The 27006-nt window shown below is 50.6% G+C and overlaps 1 protein-coding gene and 1 gene segment (V, D, J or C); one reads left to right on the forward strand and one right to left on the reverse strand.

Moving 5' to 3' along the window:
• Positions 1 to 581: 581 nt before the first annotated feature.
• Positions 582 to 1288, forward strand: LOC309672678 (T cell receptor beta variable 11-2-like). The segment is given in 2 exons: positions 582 to 624; positions 975 to 1288.
• Positions 1289 to 9849: 8561 nt separating this feature from the next.
• On the reverse strand, positions 9850 to 13074 carry LOC309686840 (trypsin I-P1-like; the record flags this gene model as incomplete). The annotated part of the gene is made up of 5 exons (XM_082499624.1): positions 9850 to 9999; positions 10737 to 10873; positions 11625 to 11878; positions 12406 to 12574; positions 13035 to 13074. The coding sequence occupies 5 exons, from the start codon at positions 13072 to 13074 to the stop codon at positions 9850 to 9852; spliced, it is 750 nt and encodes a 249-aa protein (XP_082355750.1).
• Positions 13075 to 27006: the final 13932 nt, after the last annotated feature.

Genomic DNA, 27006 nt, shown 5'->3' on the forward strand with positions numbered 1-27006 from the left:
AAGGCCATGAGAGCCTTCAGCAGGCGGAATGCTTGGGCTGTTCTGGTGTCTTTCCTGGTCCTGCCTCCCACTGATATTAATTGCTGTGCTCACATTGCTGAACAGAGAAAAAGCACCCTCACACAGCCAGGGGGAAAAAAAAATTCAAGAGCCAGCTGCGTCTGAGGGAGGGAGGGAAAATGCATGGGAAAATGCAAAAAACCAATGTGTGCCTTTCATACCTCATTCCTTCTGCTCTCAAGGACTTCTGAAAGAGAAGGGGAACTCTCAGCATTTCTCTGCCTTGCGCACACTCAGAGTCCCCTGCAACCTCTGCATAGTTCTGTCCATGCAAACCCCTTCTCCCCTCCCCACGCACCACCTTCCCTCCCCCCATCTCCCTTCTCGGTGGGGTTTATGGTTTCCTGTGACTGTGTGCGTCATTCCCCAGTGTTCCCAGCCAGCCAATCCTTTCTCACATTTCATGTCCTGCCCAACCCCAGTATGTCTAACAGGTCTCATCCTCACTCAGTGCTTCCTCCTCACATGTCTCTGGGCAGCTACAAAAGGCAGGTCCCTGAGAGGACAGGAGCTTTTCCCCCATGGGTCCCTGCTGGTTCTTTGTGGCCATGCTGGCCCCTGTGGGTAAGTGAACTCAACTCACCCCTGAGCACCTACATCGATTCCACTGATGCTGTCCCAGCTGCGTACCCACTTGCTAGCAGCGCTCCCTCCCCCAAAGCTTCCTGTGCTGAGAATGGGCAATGAATGACGTGCACAGGAATCCCTGAATCTCCTGCATGGGCTCTCTATTTTTTCTTTTCTGCCGGAGAGAGGTTGGAAACTCACCTGTGGATATGAAGTGCTGCCCCATCCCTTCCACTGCTCCCTAGGCTGTCCTGTTCCTTCTCGCCCTCTTCTCTACCAACCCACAGTGCCTAGTTAACATTTGTCCATTTTTCCTACTCTTCAGTGCTCCTCCTTTTCCCTTCTAGTGTCGGCCCTGGAGCAGTCCCCAGACACAGTGATACGACAAGGCCAGTCCATGGATCTGACCTGTTCCAAGAAGAAATCCGCTGGCGCATCTATATACTGGTACAAGCTACCTTTGGGGAAGGACTCCAGGCTCATTCTAGTGGCTTCTGCAATTCCAGGTGGTAAAGCAGATGTGGAGGAGGGTTTCCGAAGCCATTTCAAGGGCAGCGAGATAAAAGGAGACGGGATGACCCTCTCGATAGAGCATGCCTTTCTCAATGATTCTGGCACGTATTACTGTGCTGAGAGTGATACACAGTGGCTTGGCTGCTGAAGGGGCTGAGCACAAACCTGCTCCTCACAAAAGGGAACGGTCTCATCAGTGCTGCACAAGGCAGGATGATCCCTCCCCACTCATTACTTCCTCTGCTTCCTAGCCTTCCCTTCATCCTCTTCTCAGACTCTGAGATTATATTTGTTCTGCTTTCTCTCCTTGCCACGCCACTCCTCCTTGTCTGCCTCTTCTTTTAATTCTCATTATATTCACTTCCATCACCACTTCCTCCCTCTCTGCCTCCCTTTATCTCCCTACCTTCTTCTTTCTGTCAACTTGCACTCCATTGACCTCCTCTCATTTAATGCCAGTCAACCCTGCTCATCATTTTCACTGTCAGAGAAGGTGCTTGCAGGAGAAGTTCTCGGTGCACCTTTAGATAAAAGCGAAGCTATCACGTGGTGTGATAGCCGGTACCGAGCAGGAGTTGCCCACGTGCTCCTCTGTTACAACGACTGGTCTGAGGTTATTGTGTGGCCCAGGAGTAAGTTTCCTGGTAGGTTAGAGTGTTATCTCTGTCCTAACACACACCAGCACGTGGCACAGACCAGCATGGGGCACTCCAGCAGGTTCCCACCACAGTTCCTCATGCCACCATATGGGCTTCTCAAGGCCTAAGCACAAGGCCCAGCAGAGCAGGCATGCCCTGGTCAACATTGCTAAGTAATTCCTGGAACACCGTGTGTTCTGCAGGGCTCCCAATTTTCTCCCTTTTCTTTTGAGGAATCTGGGGTCATTCCTGAGCCTCCTGTAGGTAATGGAAAGGAATGAAATGAGATACATTTGGACCTGCAACAGAGGTTCTGGGAGCTGCAGGCGTTGCTGCAGCCTTCTGCTGAAAGGACACAGGGGTACCTCTTCATGCAAAGCCCATGACAGCCTTGAGCAGGCAGATCACTTGCTCTTTTGTATGGGCTGTGCTTCCACTGCCGTGCATTGCTGGGCCCACAGCATGGCACAGATGCGCAGAGGCTCTGTCGGGCCTCTGACACACAGCGAGTGTGTCAGTGTACACAAAGTGCAAGTCTCACCCCTGACATGCAGTGATTTCCCACAGCCGTGGGTGGTGAACAAGGCTGTGCCCCACATAGAGGGGAAGACAGGATTTTCTCCAGCTCTGTCCATCCTTGTCCTGATGCTCCTTTGCAGGATGTTACAGAGAAGAGAGTCCTGGCTCTTCTGTGGCATGGAGGACGTAAGTCTGTACCAGAACATCCTGCTTGGATACCCTTCTGCTCAGGAATTGCTCCCTGGTGCAGTCTCCCAAGAGGCAGTCCCAGTGCAGAGCCAAAGGCAGCCTTTTCTCTCCTTGACATCTGCCTTTGGAGGAAGAGAAGAGCAGTTATGGAACCCCTCCCTGTCACGCTACAACAGGTACCAGGATGACAGGTCAGCAGCCTTTCCCATACCTGGGCTACGTGACGAGCAGCACTGGGATAAGCAGAGAAGATTCCACGTTGCATCTTCGGGCTGGGAGTGTGTGAGTGTGAGGGTGCTAGAGGGGAGACTCAGCTGAGGGGCACAGAAACAAAAATGCCTTCCTAAACACTCTTTCTCTCCCTTTTGGTGCCTCTCTGTGCATCCCTGTGCCGTGCACACACTCAGGCTGCCGCACAGCCCCATCGTGCTCCCCTGATATCGCTTCTCCCCCACCGATGCATACACACACACACACACAGCAGGAAGTCAGTGGAGCAGGGCACGTGCACCTCGTGCCTGCGTGCAGGTGTCATTCCCCACTGCTCCCAGCCAGCCAACTGCCTTCTCACATTTCAGGCTCTCTCTCACTGCCCTGCCACCCACAAAGAGACGTGTCTCTTCCTCTCTCAACCTTTCCTCTTTACGCATCCCTGTGACTGCGCTGCCACGACGGGCAGGTTGCTGCAAGGAGGTGGCCTTTCTCCATGGTTCTCCACTGGTTCCTTGTGGCCATGCTGGTCCCTGTGGGTAAGTGAGCTTCTCTTCCACTTGAACAGCCGCACTGGAGCCTTTGCTGCTCCCTGGGCTGTGTGCCCCACTGTTGGCAGTGCCCCGTTCCCTGAGGCTTCCAGAGGGAGGATGGGCAATGGAAGAGGCGAGCTTTTCCTCAACGTCTTAACTCAGAAAACTCCACAGATGTACAAATTATTTTTTTCTGGCCCGTTTTAATACTTCAATTGAGAGTACGGAAATCATTATTTGTCGTAACAATTTTGTCATTGCATTTGAATCTGGTTTGTGTTTGCTTTTTTTCCTCCTATATGTGTCTCTCAGAGAAAGGGGACACTGTGCCATAGCTTGCTGACATCCTTATGTCACCCCATCCCATGTCATACTTCAAGGAAGGCCTTTTGTGTCCCCTTCAATGTGTTTCACTCCTCATAGCTCTTCCCTTCTGTTTCCAGGCCAGGCTGTCCAGCAGTCACCAGACACAGTCGTCCGAGTGGGAGAACCTGTGATTCTGAACTGTTTTAAAAAGGAGAATGTATTCTCAGCCATGTACTGGTACAAGTTGCCTGTGGGGAAGGATGCCACTCTGCACCTGGTTGTATATATACTCAGTGGAAGGTGGTATTGCAGAGATTGAGAAGGAATTCAGAAACCCCTTCCAGAGCAATGGGACTAAGGGCAGCCGCTTGCCTGTGGAGATAGACTATGCCCTACTCAATGACTCAGGCACATATTTCTGTGCTGAGGCAGATGCACATTGACTCAGAAGCTGGAGGAGCATAGCACAAACCTTTCCATGCAAACAGGGATCTGCCCCCAGCACACACACAACCCTGTATTTGACAGTAACCCATTTTGTCCCCTTGCCCTCCAGCTCTGCCTACTGAAGGAAAGTGGTGGTTATCATCTGTCTGTCTTCTGCCTTCTGCCTGGTCTCTAGTTTCTTTCCTATTCTATCCCATCTCTGAATTGCCTTTTGACCCTCCTTTCTTCTTCTGCTCACTGCCTTGCCTCATTTCTCTGCCATCTCTAGACTGCCTCTCGCTTTCCTCCTCCACTGTCTTCCACTCTGTCTTCTTCCCCTTTCTTCTCTGTCCTCTCTCACACCTGTACTTCTCCCATTTCCTACATCCTCTTCCGTTTCTTCTCCCTTTCAGCCTGTGACCCTAACTGTTGGGTAAGCAGGATGTGGAAGAGTTCACCCAGGCCTTTCCTTCTCCATCAGCTGGAAAGCCAAGGCCAACCTGGAGTTGAATCTGCAAGGCATGCCAGAACTGAGCATTGCTGTGTGTGCTCGTGTGTCTAGGAGATTCGAGGGTCTCCTGGGATTGTTCACATTGCAGTTCCCCCGAGTACAGATGCCTCACAGGTCACCTGGGGCTAAGCATACTGCTGTGCAAGCAGGGGTCCAGAGTGTGGGCAGGACCATGCCACTGAGCACGTCTGTCTGTGCGCTGGTTCCTTGGCCCCAGTAGTCTCCAGGGAATGGGCATGTTGCTGTGCACCAGGGTCCCTGAGTGAGTCTGCTACCCCATGGCTTGAACACTCTGATGTGTGCAATGTACCCAGGTCTTGATGGTATCCAAGGATGAAGCATGGTCCTGTAGGTGAGGATCCCCAAGCTGCAAGGTGCTCTGTGTCAATAACCCACCATACCTTTGACTCTGCTAGCCAGAATGGAGCTGTCAGGGCCAGGAGCGGGATCATTCCCCGATCCTGCTCCACACTGGGAGGCTATAGCTGTGGACAGGAATGAGCTTGTGTCCCCAGGACAAGGGAGATGTACATTAGGGTTCTTGGAGATGGTGAGCACTGGAACACAGGGCAGGTGGGGAGAGGTTGAGTGTTCTGGGTTTGTCTGACCAGAAAACAAGGCAGGGGTGCATTGGGTGTAGGCTCTCATTCCCTGGTGGGAGCTGAGGATAAGTTAGGGCCAGACTCTTCTTGGAGGTGCCCAGGAAAGGACAAAAAGGTTATGGGCACAAGCTGAGATGGGGAAATTCTGCTGAGGCAGAGGGACAACGCCTTTGCCAGAGGAGTGAGGCAGGCCTGGGACAGGGCCTGGTACTTGAAGGAGTTGTTTACATCTGGGGTACTTTTCCAAACTGACCGTGTCCAGGCCCTCAGAGACCATTCCCCCAGCCCCCCAGGTACCTCTGTGAGTCTTTGGTCTATTCCTCATTGCTGTACAGCTTTCAAGAAAATGGGGGAATGTTTGGGTGAGAGGGTCTTTGTGGTACCCACATAGACTGCTGGTCCTCCATGAATGTCCTGCCAAGAAAGACAAATGCGCGTTAATCCTGCCTGGTGATGGGAAGATGGGGATAGAAGTGTCTTCTCTGTGGATGGAAGGTGCCCTCTGTCCCTTTTCCCTACGCAGACCATTTCATGGTTCAGGTGTCACAGGAGAACACCTTTGCTGAAACCAGTTCTGGGGTTCTTATAAAACCCCTGTGATTTCAAAGATATTCTAGTGGTGTCCTATCACACAGGATGCCAGTCTTAGATCTGGGCCTAAGGTTTTCTCCAATATGAGTGTCCTCAAGCCTTGACTTATGTCTAACGCTCCTTACTCCATTAGAGCTCAGCTGCCTTTCAGCCATTGAGGCTGTGCTCCACTCTACCTGGACCTCTCTGGACCAGACCAACCCAGCCTCGTTGTTCCCTCCCCCACTTCCTTTTGTCCCTTGGCCAGGATGGGATGGGTGCCCTCTCTGTGCCCCTTGGGACAGGAGGTGGAAACAAAGACTGGGGTCTCTCCTACATGCCACTTACATCCTGACACATTGACCTCAGTCCTGCTGCTGAACATGCCTTTGTCCTGGGAAGACAAATGGATGTCCCTCTTTGGCCAGAGTGCAGCAGGGGCCACCTGCCCAGGGACAATGTTCAGCTGTCAGCCCAAATCTCTGCCCACTCAGGTCCAGCCTGGGAAATGACTGCTCTGCTCTCATGGCATCAGGTCATAGGACACAGGTGGCTTCCCCAGAGAAGGAGAGGTCATAATCTACTTGGGGATTAACCCCGTATTCCCCCTGGGAAGTAATTACATAATTTTCTTTGGATTAATCCTATTACCCCAACAGAAATAATTCTGTAATGCCATTGAGGAGTAATATGATAACCCTCCTGAGGTAAATCCCGTAAAGCCAGTGAGGATTAATCCTGTAATCCCAAATGGGACAAAATATGAAATCCCATTTGGGATTTTTCCCAGAGTACATGTGGGAAATAAGCAGGTAATTGCAATGAGATTAAACCCATAACTGGAATTCTATTTATCTCATAATCCCAGTGGGTAATAATCCCCAAAACCCCACCAAGAGTGAAGCCAGACACGATCCTGAGGCAGAGAGCATCCACATTTTTCCCTGAGGAAGAATTACAGGACTACAAATGGGGTGGTTCGGAATGCCTAAACCATTTTGGCCAATTTTGCATAGAAGATATAAAGAGTTCATTTTTCTGCCCAAAGCCCCAATGGCAACACAAGACTGCCTCTCAGGGAACGCCGGCATCCAGACTCCCAGCCCCTGGGACTTCCTGGGAGCACAAGACGTTTGACTGGAGCCCCGAGTTCGCAAACAACCGAGGAGGCTCCTGAATCACTTTGGGCTCAGTGACATACCCAGGAGAGGAACGCAGGGTCCACCAGCTCTCCCTGTGACCAATAGTAGGCACATCAGCAAAAGAAAGAGACCAGGCAGGTGCTCCCTGCCTAGGCTGGTGGAATTTGGGACAGTGAGGCCTCCTTCTGTGGCTCAGAGAGCACAGCACATGACATCCCACTCAGTCTCCACGCAAAGACCAGCTCTTCCACATGGCAGATCCAAAGTCTCTGCTTCAAGGCCCTGCCTCCTTCTGACCTCCTCACAAAACACCACCCTCTCCCCTCTTCCATTCCCCCCTGCTGCGCCCTTTCCTCATTTGTACAACGCCATGCATCCTCTGTCCTCCCAGCAGAGACAAAATGCTGAGCAGTGACATCAGTGCTTTCCTCCAGCTCACATAGTTGCTTTCAGCCATCCAGGGAGCTACAGGCGAGCGTGAGCATCAAAGCCCACAGTAAAACATGCCATGTGTTGGCCAAGGTGGTGCTTTGCATGCAGGAGACATTTCTGTGCAAGCTGGGAAGTCTGTCAGCGCACATATCATTGTCTGGCATCTCTGTCACCTATGAGAACAAGACGCATCAGAGCTTTTGAACAGCTTCTTTCAAGTTCCTCCTCATCCTTTCACCCATGAGCAGAAGGATGGAGCGCTATGCTGGTAAAGCTGCATATCACAGTGCCTTCAGAGCCCTGAGCTGGATTCTTAAAAGTGAGTCTTACAAAGAATGTGAAAGCTTCTATGGAAAAGAGCAGCATCAGCCCAAGGTCAGTGTCATCTGGGAAGGATGCAGGTGAATGGATGTGGCTGTGTATTGATGAAAGAAGGCTTCAGTGCTCTGAGTGTGTGTTCCAGCAAGCATTCCTCTTGCTCCTTCCCTTCACTTTCATGAGGTCGAGGGACATGCTGACCATGTCAAGCTATGCAGGTCTTTCCATCAGCACGCTGCTTTTTCTGTTACGAATACAGAGAATACAGAGAAAGTGTTAGAGCAGGCAGGAATCAGGCGAGGCAAGCTAAGGCCCAGAGTGAATGAAATCTGGCCAGGGACATCAAGACAAACAAAAAATCCTTCTGTAAGTGTGTCACGGAGAAAAGTAAGACTGGGGAAGATATGGGCCATCTCTGGAAGGAAAAGGAAGAGCTGGTCACGTGCAATAGAGAGAAAGCTGAGATACTCAACGACATTTTTGCCTCAGTCTTCACTGGCAAAGACTGCAGCCACACTACTCATAATGCAGAAGGCAAAGGCGAGGACTGGGAAAATGAAGAGCCTCCCGCTGTAGGTGAAGCTCAGGTACAAGACCACCTAAGGAACCTGAAGGTGCACAAGTCCATGGGACCTGATGAGACACATTTGCAGGTGCTGAGGGAACTGGCAGACGCAGTTGCTAGGCCACTATCCACCGTATTTGAGAAGTTGTGGTAGTCCAGTGAAGTTCCCACTGACTGGAAAAGGGGAAACATAATACTAATTTTAAAAAAAAGGAAAAAAAGAAGACCCGGGGGACTAAAGGCCGGTCAGTCTCACCTCTGTGCCTGGCAAGATCATGGAGCAGATCCTCTTAGAAACTCTGCTAAGGCACATGGAAAAAAGGGAAGAGATTGGTAGCAGCCAACTTGGCTTCTCCAAGGGCCTGACAGATTTGGTGGCCTTCTACGATGGGGTTACAGTGGTAGTAGACAAGGAAAGAGCAACTGATGTCATCTACCTGGACCTGTGTGTTTGACACTGTCCTGCACAACATCCTGGTCTCTAAATTGGAGACGAATGGATTTGACAGATGGACCAGTCAGTGGATAAGGACCTGGCTGGACAGTCACACTGAAAGAGTTGTGATCAAAGACTCAATGTCCAAGGAGTGATCAGTGACAAGTGATGTTTCTCTGGGGTTGGAACTGTGGTCTGTGCTGTTCAACATCTTTGTTGGTGACATGGACAGTGGCATCTAGTGCACCCTCAGTAATTTGCTGATGATACCAAGCTGTGTGGCATGGTAGACACACTGGAGGGGAGGGACAACATCCAGAGGTAGCAGGACAGGCTGGAGAGGTGGGCCCATGCGTACCTCATGAAGTTCAACCAGGCCAAGTTCAAGGTCCTGCACCTGGGTTTGGGGCAATCCCAAACACAAATACAGGCTTGGCAGAGAATGGATCGAGAGCAGCCCTGAGGAGAAGGACCTGGGGGTGTTGGTGGATGAAAAGTTCAACATGAGCAGGCAATGTGTGATTGAAGACCAGAAAGCCTGCCATGTCCTGGGCTGCATTAGAAGTGTGGGCAGAAGGTCAAGGGAGGAGATTCTTCCTCTCTACTCTGCTCTGGTGAAGTCCCACCTGGAGTACTGCATCCAGTTCTGGAGCACCCAACATATGAAAGACATGGAGCTGAAGCCAGGCTGAGAGAGTTGGGATTGTTCAGCCTGGAGAAGAGAAGTCTCTGGGGAGATTTTATTGCGGCCTTCCAGTACCAAAAGGGGGCCTACAGGCGAGTTAGGGCAGGACATTTTAGAAGAACATGCGGTGATAGGAAGAGGGGAATGGCTTCAAACTGGAAGAGGGTAGATTTAGATTAGATATCCAGAAGAAATGCTTCACTTTGAGGGTGGTAAGGCGCTCGAACAGATTGCCCAGAGAAGCAGGGGAAGCTCCATCCCTGGAGATGTTCAAGGCCAGGCTGGATGGGGCTTTAAGCAACCTGGTTTAGTGGGAAATGTCCCTGCCCATGGCGGGGGGATTGGAAGTCAATGATCTTCAAGGTCCCTTCCAATCTAAACCATTCTATGATTTTATGATTCTCTGATCCTGCTAGTTCAGAGGCACTACAAATATTAAGTATCATGCCCCGAGTGACATTGTCTGCCTCTGTCCTTCATATCATAGCCTATGGATGTACCCAGAGAAATGTTGCACAAAGAAGGTGTTCCTGAAAGTCTTTATTTTTTGATGATTTTTGTATGTCCAGTCCCAAAACCAAAGAAAATGGTGAGGAGAAAAAACTGGTCACTTAGAATGAGAGCGTCTCAGTTGGCAGACATAGTGTCTCGAATCCAGGAGACATAATTGCAAACCTTAGTGTAAACCCCGGGATAGCCTCTCTGCGCACATCCAATACCCCAGGAAACAATGCCTTGGAGCTGCCCGTTGCAGACTACTGGACCGCCGGAATCCCCCTGTGCACAGAAAGGATACAGATATTCAGCAAATGATATCAGCGCTAAGTGATGAGCCAGAGATCCCAGAAATCACTGACATTCGAGGGAGCTCCACTGGGCTTTTTCCGCACAGAAGTTCTACAAAGGTCATCTCTGATTGCTACTCTACACCTTGTTCTATGGTGCCTTACTTTAGCACCAAGGGCACCCCAGCTAAGGATGCCGGGTTTTGATGGATGCAGTCCTTGGCAGACGCTTAGGATATGTTTGTCTTAAACATTATTCTGCCAAATATTTCCATGGAGCTAGGCACAAGTCAAATGCAGAGCAATTGTGTCAGGTGTGTTGCTTGTCCAAACTGCCTGGATCTTGGCAGATTGGCTATTTCATTGTTGGTGAGTCCAAAACTAACCTTTGTGTCCCAAGCTCTAAAGTCTCTGTGATTACTTTTGACTCTCTGGTGCAGCACTCCTCCATTTCAGTTCCCAAATGTGCAAGAGGTGGCATAGTCTGCTTGTGGAGGTTTAGGGCAGAGAGACTCGCCATATCAAAAAAGGGACAATGGCTAACTGGGTGGAAAAAACCCTAGCCTCCCTCAATAAGCAACTTTCACCCTACGCTTCCGCCGTTGTTGAAAAATACAACATTCAGACCTGCCAGTGCAGTGAGTATAGCGGATTCTGTAATATGATGGCCTCTTCTGCTAGCAAAACGCCGGAGAGAAACATATGGGAAAGGAGAGAGTGATGTTTTACCTGGCAGGAGTCTTTCCCTCCCTCCATGAATCCTACACACATCATGTTCTTGGTAATTTGCCGAGGGTAGGCGCTGGAGCACTCGCTTGCGGAGAGTACAGGAGCCTTCAGGCACTGCAAGGTGTCTGGATAATTACCTACAAGAAAATAGAGAGAGGTGGTTGATGACATCTCTGAGTTCATTTCAGAGCCCACAGAAGATGTTTCTGAGCAGGAAAGTAATCCCTGAACAGCCTGTTATAGCAGTGTCGTTTTTCCTCTGAACAACAAGCGCAGCATGGGTTCCTTTTATTTAGATGGAACTGCAGCCACTCTCATTTTTCTGTTACCTAGAAAATCATCAGTTGTCCAGTGTGGATCTAAGAGCTCCTCTTGCAGGCCACGTGCTGGAGGAAACCTGGGCCTCAGGAATACCACCCTCTCCTCTCGTGCAAGTTTACTTGTCATCAGTGGATTAAACACGAGTCACCATCCACACTCCAGACCAATGGTGTCAGAGAATGCAGCTCTCTGGTAGTAATTTTAGATCCACGATCACAGATTTTGATCTTGTTCTCAGAGAAGTGACAACTCTATTGCCATGAGTTAAATTGCTAGTGCTTGGCACTGCACAGCTGATAGCACCAGGCCACAAGATTTATGGCAGTGCGAACAGCGCATAGGTGACTTAAGTGATTTCATGTTCGCAACACAGAAGAGGAAGGACCTTAAAAGTATTGCCTTCAGAGTGGTTAAATCGCTACTGTCCTATACAGACTGATCCCTCCAAAAGGCCTGTGCCACAGCACTTCTCTGTGCTTTCCCCTGTACTGGGTGTGGAGTCGATTGTGAGGCCTTAGAGGGTCTCCCGGTCCCTCATGATGCCGTACATTCGCAGAGAGTACTCACTGCCATTGCTGAGCGTGTTGCCCCAGCCAGAGATTAGGCATGTGGTGCCTGTGGCCACACAGCTGGTCGGCAGAGGAACCGTTTGGACCGCTCGGTTGAGCTGGGCTGGTACGTCAAGCTTGATGAGCATGATGTCATTGTCCAGTGTCATGGAGCTGTAGCCAGGGTGGCGGATGACTTTAGCTGAGTTAATGAACTGCTGTGTCGATTCTGTGAGTTCCAGGTTATGTTTCCCGAGCTGCACTTGGATGCGACTGGAAAAGAGAAGGAATGGCATATACTTTACTGTTCCTGACAGATTAGGAGGAAACTCCCCGTCACCGTATGCACTCGCTTCAACATCGCTGTTGCAATAGCTGTTATCTTTCATGCAGGTTGTCTTTCCTGTCCTATGCTAAGTCCTGGGGATCCACACTCCCAGTACAGGGGGTGAATTTCTGTAGGTTTATTTTGTTGATCTGGGACAAGTTGAATTTATAACAGTGCTTCATACAAACGTTCTGAGAATGCTTTAGCCAGATTAATGCAATTTATAAGCAACTCATTGCTAGCTTATCACATTCTCATTTCAGAAAGTGCTCTGCGTTCACAGAAACCTTTGCAGAAGTGGTAAATGCCTTATTATGCCTCAGCCCAGCTTCAAGAATGAGCCAGCCATTCCTTGGTTGTCCCCTGACAGAACGGAGTCACTTACGTATTTGGCTCTCACAACTCGCAATTCTGGCTAGAAGTGAACTGGAAGAAAGAGTTGGTTATGGAAGAATATATTTTTTTCACTCACGATTTGTAGCAGTGAGCAGCTGACACGACCCACTGGCTGCTGATGAGGGAACCTCCACAGAAGTGATACCCAGCATTCAGGGAGACCTGATAGGGGACAGAGTTCGGTGCACAGGTGTAGCCTCCCACGATCTTGTCATCATCATCATCAGCGTTGATGGGGAGGGCAACTGGCAGGTAAGAAGTGGCATATGTCAACATCTGGCATAAGGAATCTTGTGCCCCTGTGACTGACTGAAGCATCTCACTTGTAGGCTCTACTTCTATGAAAACTGATGGTATCAGTGGTGGGCAAGCGCTCGCCCGTAGACCAAAAATGTACATGAGTTTTAGGACCTCCTGGGCCAGAGGTGTTATCTTTATACTTCCTAGTCCTTAAGAGAGAGACAGGCTTTCTTCTGAAGCTATGGACACATTTCAGTATTCCTGGGTCAGGAAGTCAGGTGACGGCATTCCTTCCCCATTTTGTGACACAAGCAATGACGAACAGACAGCAGCCACAAGAAGTTGCAGTGCTCTGCCTCAAAACCTTTGCGAGTTGAAACTGGACTTCAGTTTCCCACAGCAGACTACCTCGCAAATTTGCACTTCCTTATAAATTACAAAAATAGAAGTAAAAAATATACTCACCAGCCACCCCAATGAAGGCGACAAACAGTAAGTATTTCATGATCTTGACACAGCCTCAAGCTCAGTGTGGTAGACTGGAAGTGTGAGCCGCTAGAAATACACTTTGTGAAATGGCCTTATCTCTAGCCCAAGGTGTTCTCCAGACAAAAAGCACACAGTGGAAAATTTGAAGATCCAAATGTGGTCATTAACAGGTGCTGGTAGAAAGTACAAATAGCATATCAGTTAATCATAAACTTTTCCTAAGATAGAGAGCTATTTTACATTACTTCAGAAGGCAGCCTTCAATTTAAAAATACATTTGGGCTTTGGAAGATGTGTAGTTGTTTGTCTGTCTCATTCTTATACGCAGCACCTGTTGAGAGCAACACTCAAACCCCTTTGAGAATCCTCTGTGCTGATGGTCTCATTCTTAAAAAGACACATTTTTACTGGAAGCTGAATATTGTGTTGGTAATGAACAGTAAGATACTATGCATTTATCTTGAAATCAAACCAAACCAAAACCCAAACCTTAAAGTTTGTTAATTTTATTTTAGCAAATTCCTTTTCTTGAGTCGTGTGCGTGTGTGTTTTTATCATATAGATCACAGTGTTTTCCCAAATAAAAATACGGAATTTCAATGAGGACAATAAAACTATTCTGTGTGTCATATCCCTCCTTCCCCCCAACATCAATTGTTCATAGATGGGAATTCTCACCACATCTCTTTGCAATCATTTCTCTCACGTAATCCATGTGATAATATTGGCCTAACACCAAAACACTTTTTGTATTTAGCTTTGAAATGTTCTACACATACACATTTCTGTGTCCAAAACATAATGTTGGCATAGAGATAGGCTGTCATCGGGTATTTTAAAAGAATATTTTTGAAGGAAAAGTTCTCTCTGAGACTCTCTAAGCTACTTGCTTAAATCAACCAGAACACACTATTGGCCTCTTCCCAGGGTACTGACAGAGAGCTCATGGACTCTCTCAGTTTGTATTTCTAGCAATCCCTGTTGCTAGTTCCCATATTTCAGTCAGCTGTATCATCAAATGACTCAGATATGTTCCTTCCTAGGAACATAAAGCGGAGCAGTTTCTACAGCTGGTCTTTGTACATCTCACAGAGCTTGGTGGTGGAGGCACCACTAATTCTCTCTTCCCAAGCCTCTCCTGCCTGGGAAGAGCTGGTACATTCTCCAGAGATTCTGATCCTCCAGCTCTCTGCACATCAGCAAACCTTCTTTCACAACCTCTTGGCCTGGTCCTTTGTGCCCGCGTTTCTCTTTCCCCAGTGGCACGGCATTCGGCTTTTCTTCTATTTCCACCCATGTCAGTGACTTGGACTCCCAGTCTCTCAGAGAGACAGAGGAGGTAGAACATGAGAGGGCTGTGTAGAAGTAATAGTGGCCTGGAGAGGCTGGGGAAGGATGGTTTACTTGCTGTCTCTTCCTGTACAAGAATTAAGGGGTCGCATGCAAAGTTAGGGGCTTTGGCAGGTTCAAAAGAAACAAAAGACTCTTCCTGCTTGTTTAGGACATCTGTGAACCCCTTTCCACAGGTTTTTGTGGATGCAAAAGGTTTACACGGCCTCCAAAAATGAAGGGACATCTTTGTGGAAGAAAAATCCATTGAGGGCTATGAGGCTGAAAGACACCCCACGTGACATCCCTCGTCCCCAGGAACCACGTGGTGTTGGACAGTTCCCTGCCACTATATCCCAGTAAGAGACCAAAGAGAACTGTGGAACCCTCCAGACTCTCACTCATCTGGCAGAGTGTCTCACCTCATGTAGAGGAGGACAGTTAGGGCTGCCAAAGCCCTGCAAGAACGTTTGGAGAGTTCCCTAAACTCATGCCTTCATTTGCTGGAGCACAGAGTGGGCCTGGGAGCAGCTGAACCCTGTTTGAGCAGGATGGGAGGGGACAAGTCAGGACTCCCCTGCTGCTGTGTTGTTCTTGTTCAGGCTATGGCGGGAAGTGGGCATGGGGCGTAAATCATGGGAACTTTTGCCCTACTGTTTCCTAGATCTGGAAAGGGCTTGCTTAGGGAGTAAAATATCCCACTTTCCTAGGCAACATAAAGACCCCTCGGAGCATCTCTTTGCAGATGATTCCTCTTGTGTTCAGGCACTAGGATATCTCTGAAAGGATCCCCAGGTAGAGATCCCCTCTGCCTTCCTTCCCCTATGGCTGGTTCCTGTATTACTTGGATAAATCTTTACATCTGATCCAAAGAGCAACTGATCGTGATGCACATTTCCTTCTCCAGCCTTTGGGCAATGCTTCCCTCTGTCCTGGAAATTCCCCAGTTGCCCCGACAGGTGTTTTTTCCTGCCCTCCTCATTCTTCCTCATCCAAAGCACAGAACCCAGGCATCTAGAGAGGAGTGTGGCCAAGGGAGGCTGTGGTGCCTAAGAGGCAGCATCAGGTTTTGGTGGAGAAGGGAGTGGTAAACAAGGAGAGGGAAAGGGAAGGGAGGGGCAGAGGGAAGAAGAGAGGGAGAGGCTTTGGGGTGGTTGAAGACACTCTCCAGGGGCAGTGGAGGGAGCAGAGGTGAGTCATTGTAGCCCAGGGAAGAATCAGGATCAACTCAAGAGACACCAGAGCTGAGTTATTCTAAGTGATGGGGCAAGGGGCAGCAGGCAGAAATCAGATGGCGGGGATAAGGTTGAAAAAATACCAAGCTCCTTCTCCGAGACTAGGACCTCGCAAGGGTCCCTTCCCAGCTGCACCTCTGACTACCCATCTCTGCCCCAGTTTCAGAAGTGGGGTCGCCCGCCCACTCCAGGTGTGATGGAGCAGCCTGAAACCAAATGGAGGGACAGATGGTCTGCAATATTTACAGACATCTGCGCTTCTCCATAGCCATGGAAAGATGCATTATTGCTCTGAGGCCATGGGACAGAGGCAATGAAAATTCATGGGGCTATGATTAGACCACTCTGTTGCAAATGGCACAGTCTAGTCCATGGATCCCATGTTCCCAGGTAATGTATCCCTGGATCTGATGATCCCTGGATTCATGTGTTCCTGGGTCCCCTCTCCATGAGGCCCACATCTCGGGCCCTTCTCCAGGGGATTTTGTTCGGTTGTTTTTTTCTTACCCCAAAGAGATGTGGAGGAGTCAGGTGTATTCTCCAGTCATTTTCTGGACCATTCTCATTTAAGCTTTGCATCGAGCAGGTGGGCGTTTTGGACCTGACTCAATCCAGGTACTCTGAATTCTTCCCCAGTGCTTGGACACCCCGGGGCCTCATTCTGTTTGTGGGGACATTCTGATCCTGGCTAATGTTAATGCAAGCAGAACCTCCATTTCAATTTACACTACCGCTGGAGAAACTGCCAGACCCTCTGATGTTGCCATGAAAGCTACTGACATTCTTCTGGGGAAAGAGTATAGGGTTGGAGGAGGGGAACTGAATATCCAGACGTGGAAGATCTGCAAACCCTCACTCCCAGCAATGCCAATGTACTACATGGACCTACCCCAGGCTCATTGCTTCCCTAGGGCATGGAGGATCTTTCCCTTTCCCCAGAGAGCTCCAATCTCCACATAAACTTCTTCTCTGACACGAGAGTCTCTTTAAACTGTTTTTGATCTCTTTAGGCACATTTTCTGCTCGTCTTCATCATTGCTGTGGAGCTGTGACATCTACCTCTACTTATGGAAGCCCCATCATAGCCTTAAACGCTCCCCTTCCTGAAAATTGTTGCCTCCCATTTGTTGTGAGACCTAATTACCCCTTGAGCCAAGGTATTGGAGGTCATATCCACACGGAGTCCACTGCTGCTCATGCCATTGCCGCTGAAGCAGTCAGCATTCTGAAAGAAGTTTGGCTGAGTCCTTGGCTGAGTCTTCCTGAAAACCCAAACCCCACTGCTTAGACATTTGTGTGAGAAAGACACCTCTGCCTCTAGTCTAAACCTCACTTTCCCTCTCTGTGGCTCTTCCCAGGCACCACGGTACCTAAGGAAAAGCTCATGTTACCTGAAGAGCTTCCATGATGCTTTCCAGTACCAGATGACTGTAAGGAACAGTCAGATCCTGCCACCTCAGCCCTACCTGAGCTAAGCCATGATATAGCACCATCAGGTTTCTTGGTACTGCCAGTCTTGGCCACGGCTTGTCCCTTGTCACTCTCTATACCACTCCCTCTTGCCTCAACTTTGTTTTCTTTTCATCCACGTTCTCTGGTTTCTCAGGGATGCAAGATTTCAGCTCTGAGACTTCGAGGCCATGCCAATGAACTGCCACAGTGCCCAGTCAGTGGCTCATAAAGTGAGGCTCTTCCTCTTGTCCTGCTATGGGTCCTCCACAGAAGGTTTTCTGTCTGTGCCCTAGCGGGATTACCACTGTTCCAACTTGTGCACATGGGTAAACTGAGCCCAAAGTAGGATCTTCCTGAAGCACAGGGTGTAGAGCCTTGTAGCTTTTACCGTGATATGGCCCCTTCCAGGCATGGGTAGAGCTGCTGCAACCACAGACAAAACATGAAGCACGGTGCACGAGAGCATGAAGTGCTTCCTGTTCCAAAGGGGCAACTGCCCCATTCCAGAGCTGAACTGAAGTCCAACAGCCATGGGACCAGGTCAAGAGTGAGAGCACTGACTCTTCCCCTGTTCAGTCTCTGAAGCCTCAAGTTTCATGGGTCCTCTTGAAGCAGAGTAAGAACTGACCTATCCAGGTCCCTAAACCCACCAGAGCTAGAAGGAATCCAGATGTTTAAGCTGCTGTTCCTTTTATGCCCAGTCCTATACTTCTTCACTGATGTAGAGGTGATGCATGCCAGTCCTATACTTCTTCACTGATGTAGAGGTGATGCATGCGATTTGAGGTGGAGTGCAGACAACCTTCTCATTTAACGTGCTGGGTGGTTTATCTGTCCCATCTGTCCCATAAATTAACCCCAGGAAAGACCACGAGGTGACACCAGTAACTGCTGAAAAAGTAGGACTCTCTGCCGCTCTGTGTCCCTCTCCTCTCACGTCCCTGATCCACATGCAGCTCCTCTGAAGTGCGTGGAGGGGTTTCCAGCCCTGGCTCAGCAGGCATCTGGCACCGCGCTGAGATGCTCCTAGAGTCCTAGGCCATGTGGCTGTCCTTCTGAGCAGAAACAGATGAGGGCGCTGTGGAGAGGACGCCAGTGGCCTGACTCCTGTGAGCCTGTGAGCAGAACAGTAGAGAGGTGTCACTGGTAGTGCACGAGTGAATGAAATTGCACTGGACAGCTGCCTTCAAGACCCTAGTGGTCTCACTGGCTGCATCCCAGAGGTAGCGCCCCTGACCCCTCTGGAGGGTGAGCTCAGTCCTGCCAGAAAAGGAAACCACTTTGGACAGTTTGATTCACGGGGCAGAGAGGGCAATGGCACAGATGGTCTCAGTTGCTGAGCGCTCCTTGAATTTGCCAGACAAAGTGTCCTCCTGAAGCAGAGCTGCCAGAAGCGCTTGCCTCGGAGGCAGCGCCAGGCTGAGACACCCAAGACTCGCCAGCTGGTTCCCAGGTAACAGGGAGAAATCACCTCTGGAGGAACTTGAGCTACTGCCTGTCAGCAAGGAAGGTGGAGGCAGAGGCCATCCTAGCCCCAGTCCTCAGCACCTCTTCTCCTCCATGCTCACAATAGTGCATAGAGAAAAGAGCCCTCGCACAGGCAGGGGGAAAAAAAAAATTAAAAAGAACCAGCCGCGGCTGGGGGAGGGAAGGAAAATGCATGGGAAAATGCAAAGGACCAATGTGTGTCCTTCATACCTCATTCCTCCAGCTCTCAAGGACTTCAGGAGGAGAAGATTAACTCTCAGCATTTCTCTGCCTTGTGCACACTCAGACTCCCATTCAACCTCAGCATAGTTCTGTCCATGCAAACCCCTTCTCCCCTCCCCACGCACCAACCCCCTCTCCGCATCTCCCGTATCTGTGGGGTTTATGGTTTCCCGTGACTGTGTGTGCGTCATTCCCCAGTGTTCCCAGCCAGCCAATCCTTTCTCACATTTCATGTCCTGCCCAACCCCAGTATGTCTAACAGGTCTCATCCTCACTCAGTGCTTCCTCCTCACATGTCTCTGGGCAGCTACAAAAGGCAGGTCCCTGAGAGGACAGGAGCTTTTCCCCCATGGGTCCCTGCTGGTTCTTTGTGGCCATGCTGGCCCCTGTGGGTAAGTGAACTCAACTCACCCCTGAGCACCTACATCGATTCCACTGATGCTGTCCCAGCTGCGTACCCACTTGCTGGCAGCGCTCCCTCCCCCAAAGCTTCCTGTGCTGAGAATGGGCAATGAATGACGTGAGCAGGAATCCCCGAATCTCCTGCATGGGCTATTTTTTCTTGCCTGTCCGACAGAGATTGGAAACTCACCTGCAGATCTGAAAAGCTGTCCCATCCCTTCCACTGCTCCCTAGGCTCTCCTTTTCCTTCTCGCCCTCTTCTCTACCAACCCACAGTGCTTAGTTAACATTTTCCCATTTTTTCCTCCTCTTCAGCGCTCCTCCTTTTCTCTTCCAGCGTTGGCCCTGGAGCAGTCCCCAGACACAGTGATACGACAAGGCCAGTCCGTGGATCTGAGCTGTTCCAAGAAGAAATCCTCCAACACAGCTATGTACTGGTACAAGCTGCCTTTGGGGAAGGACTCCAGGCTCGTTCTAGTGGTTTCTGTGTTTGAAGGTGGTAAAGCAGATGTGGAGGAAGGTTTCCGAAGCCATTTCAAGGGCAGCGAGATAAAAGGAGACGGGATGACCCTCTCGATAGAGCATGCCTTTCTCAATGACTCTGGCACGTATTACTGTGCTGAGAGTGATACACAGTGGCTTGGCTGCTGAGGGGGCTGAGCAGAAACCTGCTCCTCACAAAAGATACCGGTCTCATCAGCGCTGCACAAGGCAGGATGATCCCTTCCCACTCATCACGTCCTCTGTTTCCTAGCCTTCCCTTCATCCTCTTCTCAGACTCTGAGTTTATATTTGTCCTGCTTTCTCTCCTTGACACCTGTCCTGGTTCTGGCAAGGATGGGGTTAATTTCCCCAAGGAGCCAGCAGGGGAGGCAAGTATTCCATACTACGTGACCCATGCCCAGCTATAAGAGGCGCTAGCCAGGGAGAAGGAGGGAGTCGCCACTCAGGGGCGGGCTGCAGCGGTGCCGGTCCGGTTGGTGCGTGTCCGGTCGGTGCGCTGCGCGGTGGTACTGTTATAGCTTTCTTATATTCCTTTACCGGTGTTATTGTTTTTCTTTCTTCTTCCCTTTGTCTATTCAGTTAACTTACACTATTTCAACCCACGAGTTTTGCCCTTTTCTGCCGATTTTTCCCATGGCTGTGGGCGTCGAGCGAGCGGCTGCATGGTTCTTTATTGCTGGCTGAGGCCAAACCACAACAACACCCCACTCCTCCTTAACTGCCTCTTCCTTTAGTTCTCATTTACATTATATTCACTTCCATCTCTGCTTCCTCCTCTCTCTGCCTCCCTTTCTCTCCCCAACTTCTTTCTATCTCTCTTCAATCTGCACTCCACTGACCTTCTCTCATTTAACGCCAGGCAACCCTGCTCATCATTTTCACTGTCAAACAGAGAGGGTGCTTGCAGGAGAAGTTCTCGGTGCACCTTTAGATAAAAGTGAGGCCAGGCACGTGGTGTGATAGACAGTACCAACGGGGAGCTGCCCACGTGCTCCTCTGTTACAACGACTGGTCTGAGGTTATCGAGTGGCCCAGGAGTAAGTTTCCTGGTAGGTTAGAGTGTTATCTCTGTCCCAACACACTACAGCGCATGGCACAGACCAGCATGGGGCACTCCAGCAGGTTCCCACACTGCAGTTTCTCATGCCACCCTATAGATGTCTCAAGGCCTAAGCACAAGGCCCAGCAGAGCAGGCATGCCCTGGTCAACATCGCTAAGTAACTCCTGGAACACCGTGTGTTCTGCAGGGCTCCCAATGCACCGCCCTACCACCTGCACACCCCAGGGAACCCACCGCGAAATGGAGACCCCTCCTACGGACACATCAAGCACGTGTCTCAGCTGGAGCGCTAAGGGTGTTGTGGGGTGTGGGACTGTGGCATTTCTTCCAATTACCTGCACAATTTACCCCACCCTCTTTGTTCGAGTCTCCCTTTTCTTTTGAGGAATCTGGGGTCATTCCTGAGCCTCCTGTAGGTAATGGAAAGGAATGAAATGAGATACGGTTGACCTGCAACAGAGGTTCTGGGAGCTGCAGGTGTTGCTGCAGCCTTCTGCTGAAAGGACACAGGGGTACCTCTTCATTGCAAAGCCCATGACAGCCTTGAGCAGGCAGATCACTTGCTCTTTTGTATGGGCTGCGCTTCCACTGCCGTGCATTGCTGGGCCCACAGCATGGCACAGATGCGCAGAGGCTCTGTCGGGCCTCTGACACACAGCGAGTGTGTCAGTGTACACAAAGTGCAAGCCTCACTCCCTGCCTGCAGTGATTTCCCACAGCCGTGGGTGGTGAACAAGGCTGTGCCCCACGTAGAGGGGAAGACAGGATTTTCTCCAGCTCTGTCCATCCTTGTCCTGATGCTCCTTTGCAGGATGTTACAGAGAAGAGAGTCCTGGCTCTTCTGTGGCATGGAGGACGTAAGTCTGTACCAGAACATCCTGCTTGGATACCCTTCTGCTCAGGAATTGCTCCCTGCTGCAGTCTCCCAAGAGGCAGTCCCAGTGCAGAGCCAAAGGCAGCCTTTTCTCTCCTTGACATCTGCCTTTGGAGGAAGAGAAGAGCAGTTATGGAACCCCTCCCTGTCACGCTACAACAGGCACCAGGATGACAGGTCAGCAGCCTTTCCCATACCTGGGCTACGTGACGAGCAGCACTGGGATAAGCAGAGAAGATTCCACGTTGCATCTTCGGGCTGAGAGTGTGTGAGTGTGAGGGTGCTAGAGGGGAGACTCAGCTGAGGGGCACAGAAACAAAAATGCCTTCCTAAACACTCTTTCTCTCCCATTTGGTGCCTCTCTGTGCATCCCTGTGCCGTGCACACACTCAGGCTGCCGCACAGCCCCATCGTGCTCCCCTGATATCGCTTCTCCCCCACCGATGCATACACACACACACACACAGCAGGAAGTCAGTGGAGCAGGGCACGTGCACCTCATGCCTGCGTGCAGGTGTCATTCCCCACTGCTCCCAGCCAGCCAACTGCCTTCTCACATTTCAGGCTCTCTCTCTCACTGCCCTGCCACCCACAAAGAGACGTGTCTCTTCCTCTCTCAACCTTTCCTCTTCATGCATCCCTGTGCCTGCTACGACGGGCAGGTTGCTGCAAGGAGGTGGCCTTTCTCCATGGTTCTCCACTGGTTCCCTTGTGCCCATGTTGTTTTCTGTGGGTGAGTGAGGTTCTCTGCAGATATAGAAATTGTTTTTTCCTGTCCCATTTTAATACTTCAATTGAGAGCACTGAAATCATTATTTGTCGTAACAATTTTGTCATTGCATTTGAATCTGGTTTGTGTTTGCTTTTTTTTCTCCTATATGTGTCTCTCAGAGAAAGGGGACACTGTGCCATAGCTTGCTGACATCCTTATGTCACCCCATGCCATGTCATACTTCAAGGAAGGCTTTTTGTGTCCCCTTCAATGCATTTCACTCCTCATAGCTCTTCCCTTCTGTTTCCAGGCCAGGCTGTCCAGCAGTCACCAGACACAGTCGTCCGAGTGGGAGAACCTGTGATTCTGAACTGTTATAAAAAGGAGAATGTATTCTCAGCCATGTACTGGTACAAGTTGCCCGTGGGGAAGGATGCGACTCTGCAGCTGGTTGTATACTCAGTGGAAGGTGGTGTTGCAGAGATTGAGAAGGAATTCAGAAACCCCTTCCAGAGCAATGGGACTAAGGGCAGCCGCTTGCCTGTGGAGATAGACTATGCCCTACTCAATGACTCAGGCACATATTTCTGTGCTGAGGCAGATGCACATTGACTCAGAAGCTGGAGGGGCATAGCACAAACCTTTCCATGCAAACAGCTATCTGCCCCCAGTGCAGCCACAACCCTGTATTTGACAGTAACCCATTTTGTCCCCTTGCCCTCCAGCTCTGCCTACTGAAGGAAAGTGGTGGTTATCATCTGTCTGTCTTCTGCCTTCTGCCTGGTCTCTAGTTTCTCTCCTATTCTATCCCATCTCTGAATTGCCTTTTGACCCTCCTTTCTTCTTCTACTCACTGCCTTGCCTCATTTCTCTGCCATCTCTAGACTGCCTCTCGCTTTCCTCCTCCACTGTCTTCCACTCTGTCTTCTTCCCCTTTCTTCTTTGTCCTCTCTCACACCTGTATTTCTCCCATTTCCTATATCCTCTTCTGTTTCTTCTCCCTTTCAGCCTGTGACCCTAACTGTTGGGTAAGCAGGATGTGGAAGAGTTCACGCAGGCCTTTCCTTCTCCATCAGCTGGAAAGCCAAGGCCAACCCGGAATTGAATCAGGCAAGGCATGCCAGAACTGAGCATTGCTGTGTGTGCTCGTGTGTCTAGGAGATTCAAGGGTCTCCTGGGATTGTTCACGTTGCAGTTCCCGAGAGTACAGGTGCCTCACACGTAACCTGGGGATGAGCATGCTGCCATGCACGACGGGCTCTGAGTTCCTGTCCATGGCAGGACCATGCCACTGAGCACGTCTGTCTCTGCACTGGTTCCTTGGCTCCACCATTCTCCGGGAATGGGCATGCTGCTGTGCACCAGGTTCCTTGAGTGATGCTGCTAACCTGTGGCCTGAACACTCTGATGTGTGCAATGTAGCCCAGGTCTTGAGAGTATCCAAGGATGAAGCATGGTCCTGTAGGTGAGGAGCCCCAAGCCGCAAGGTGTTCTGTGGCAATAACCCACCATACCTTTGGCTTTGGCTCAGCTAGCCAGAATGGAGCTGTCAGGGCCAGGAGCGGGATCATTCCCCGACCCTGCTCCACACTGGAGAGGCCGTTGCTGTGGATTCGAATGAGCTTGTGTCCCCAGGAAAAGGGAGATATCCATCAGGGGTCTTGGAGATGGTGAGCACTTGAAAACAGGGTAGGTGGGGAGCGGTTAAGCATTCTGGGTTTGTCTGGCCAGAAGGTGAGAAGGCAGGGGTGCATTTGGTGCATCCTCTCATTCCCTGGAGGGAGCTGAGGACAAGTTAGGGCCAGACTCTTCTTGGAGGTGCCCAGGAAGGGACAGAAAGGTGATGGGCACAAGCTGAGATGGGGAAATTCTGCTGAGGCAGAGGGACAAATTTGCCAGAGGAGTGAGGCAGGCCTGGGACAGGGCCTGGTACTTGATGGAGTGGTTTACATCTGGGGAACCTTTCCAAACTGCCCTGGTCCAGGCTCTCAAAGACCTGCTCCAATTTTAGAGCCAAACCTTACCTGAGCAGAGGGCAGACTGGAAACCCTTGGATACCACTTCCCCCAGGTACCTCCGTGAGCCTTTGGTGTATTCCCCAGTGCAGAACAGCTTTCAAGAAGAATGGGGGAATGTTTGGGTGAGAGGGTCTTTGTGGTACCCACATAGACTGCTGGTCCTCCATGAAAGTCCTGCCAAGAAAGGCAAATGTCTGTTAATCCTGTTTGGTGATAGGAAGACGGGAATAGAAAGGTACCCTCTGTGGATGGAAGGTGTCCTCTGTCCCTTTTCCCTACGCAGACCATTTCATGGTTCAAGTGCACAGCTGAATGCCTTTGCTGAAACCAGTTCTGGGGTTCTTAAAAAAACCCTGCGATTTCAAAGATGTTCTAGTGGTGTCCTGTCACACAGGATGCCAGTCTTTGATCTGGGCCTCAGGTTTTTTCCAATATTAATGTCCTCAAGCCTTGAATTACATCAGGTGGAACCAAAGCCTGGGTTTTCTCCTACATGCCACTTTCATCCTGGCACATTGAGCACGATCCTGCCGCTGAACCTGCCTGCATCCTGGGAAGACAAATGGATGTCCCCCTTTGGCCAGTGTGCAGCAGGGGCCACCCTGTACCCCTGCCCAGGGACAATGTTCAGCTGTCAGCCCAAAGCTCTGCCCACTCAGGTCCAGCCTGGGAAATGACTGCTCTGCACTCGTGGCACCAGGTCATGGAGCACAGGAGGCTTCCCAGGGAAGCAGGTAATTGCAATGTGATTAAACCCATAATTGGAATTCTACTTTTCTCATAATCCCAGTGGGAAATAATCCCATATTCCCCACCAAGAGAGAAGCCAGACATGATCCTGAGGCAGAGAGCATCCATATTTGTCCCTGAGGAAGAATCACAGGGCTACAAATGGGGTGGTTTGGGATACCTAATCTGTTGGACAATTTTGCCTAGAGGATATAAAGGGTTAATTTTTCCGCCCACAGCCCCACTGGCAACACAAGACTGCCTCTCAGGGAATGCAGGGATCCAGACTCCCAGCCCCAGACCCCTGACCAGATGAACATCTTGTTGCCGTGAATCTCATTGAAGTGGGTCCCAAGTGGGCTCAGGAGGAGCTAGCCAAGAGCACAGGAGCGGCCCAGGGGTTTTGAAGCAGAATAGGCACTCTTGCCTGCTCCTGTCATCCTCTCCGCACAGGTGGACACCTAGAGCACAGGCTTTTTATTTGACTTTCTTGGCTATTTCTGGAGTCTGGATACACCAGTTAGGGCTTCACTGGGTCTCAAGCTCCCCCTGCCCCAGCTCGAGTCGTCAACTTTGGGCCCTGCCCTGCCCTGAGAAGAGGGGAGAGTGAGGTCATTGAGGAGACCTTCCTCTTCACCTGCCTGGTCCTTCTGTGTCTATGGTCTGTACCCCGCACCAGATTCCTTACTCTTTGGACGTTCCCCAGAGACTCACCTCAGCCTGCCCAACCACTGCCCTTGGCGGTGTGCATTTTCACCTGCCCATGGTGGAGAGGCCTTAGCCCCACTTCATGACCCTATCCAGAGCTGTCAGCTTGGTGGGAGAAAGGGGCAAGTTAGTTTGCTCCTCAGCATGAAGAGAATGTGAAATCTGTGTTCACAGCACACAGAAACTCTGAAGAGGAACACAGGGAGCAAAGCAGGTGTCCCACCAACACATCCCACCCCCAACCCCAGGAGACGATAGGGCCAGAGCTGCAGGTTGGCTGCCCATGGTCACCCTTCTGGTGCTGCCATTGTTCTGAAAGCTTTTGGACTCCACCCATGGAAGCTTTTGCCATGCAATGGACAGGGTGATGGGTGGGGGTGGAGGGGTATGGATGTTGGGATGTGTACACTCATCCTGCCCTAGAGCATGGAGGTTTTTGATCTCTTCCCAGACCCACTCTCTGAATGAGAGGAACTAGATTACACAGAGCCAGTCCCCAGGGACACATGGAGCTAGGGCTTAACTGTCCCAAGGACTTGGTGTCCCTGTGTTGAGCATGATGGCTCCTTGGCTCCCCTCTTTGGGGACTCCAGGGGAATGCGGTAGCACAGGAGCTCCTTTTATGGGGCAGGTTCATGGCTTTGCTCTCCCAAGTGACTTCGTGGGAGCACAAGAGGTTTGACTCGAGCCCAAGGTTCCCAAGCCATTGAAAAGGCTCCTGAATCACTTTGGGCTCAGTGACATACCCTGGAGAGGAGCGCAGGGGCCACCAGCTCTCCCTGTGAACAATCAGCAAAAGAAAGAGACCAGGCAGGTGCTCCCTGCCTAGGGTGGTGGGATTTGGGACAGTGAGGCCTCCTTCTGTGCCTCTGGTAGCACAGCACACGATGTCCCACTCAGTCTCCACGAGAAGGACCAGCTCTTCCACGTGGCAGATCCAAAGTCTCTGCTTCAAGGCCCTGCCTCCTTCTGACCTTCTCACAAAACACCACCCTCTCCCCTCTTCCATTTCTCCCTGCTGCGCCCTTCCATCATTTGTACAACACCATGCATCCTCTGTCATCCTAGCAGAGACAAAATGCTGAGCAGTGACACAAGTTCTTTCCTCCAGCTCACATAGTTGATTTCAGCGATCCAGAGAGCACCAAAGCCCACAGTAAAAGATGCCACGCGTTGGCCAAGTTGGCACTTTGCACACAGGAGACATTTCTGTG

This window comes from Vanellus vanellus, assembly GCF_965231255.1.
Source record: "Vanellus vanellus genome assembly, chromosome: 1".
In the NCBI taxonomy this organism is placed as follows: Eukaryota; Metazoa; Chordata; class Aves; order Charadriiformes; family Charadriidae; genus Vanellus; species Vanellus vanellus.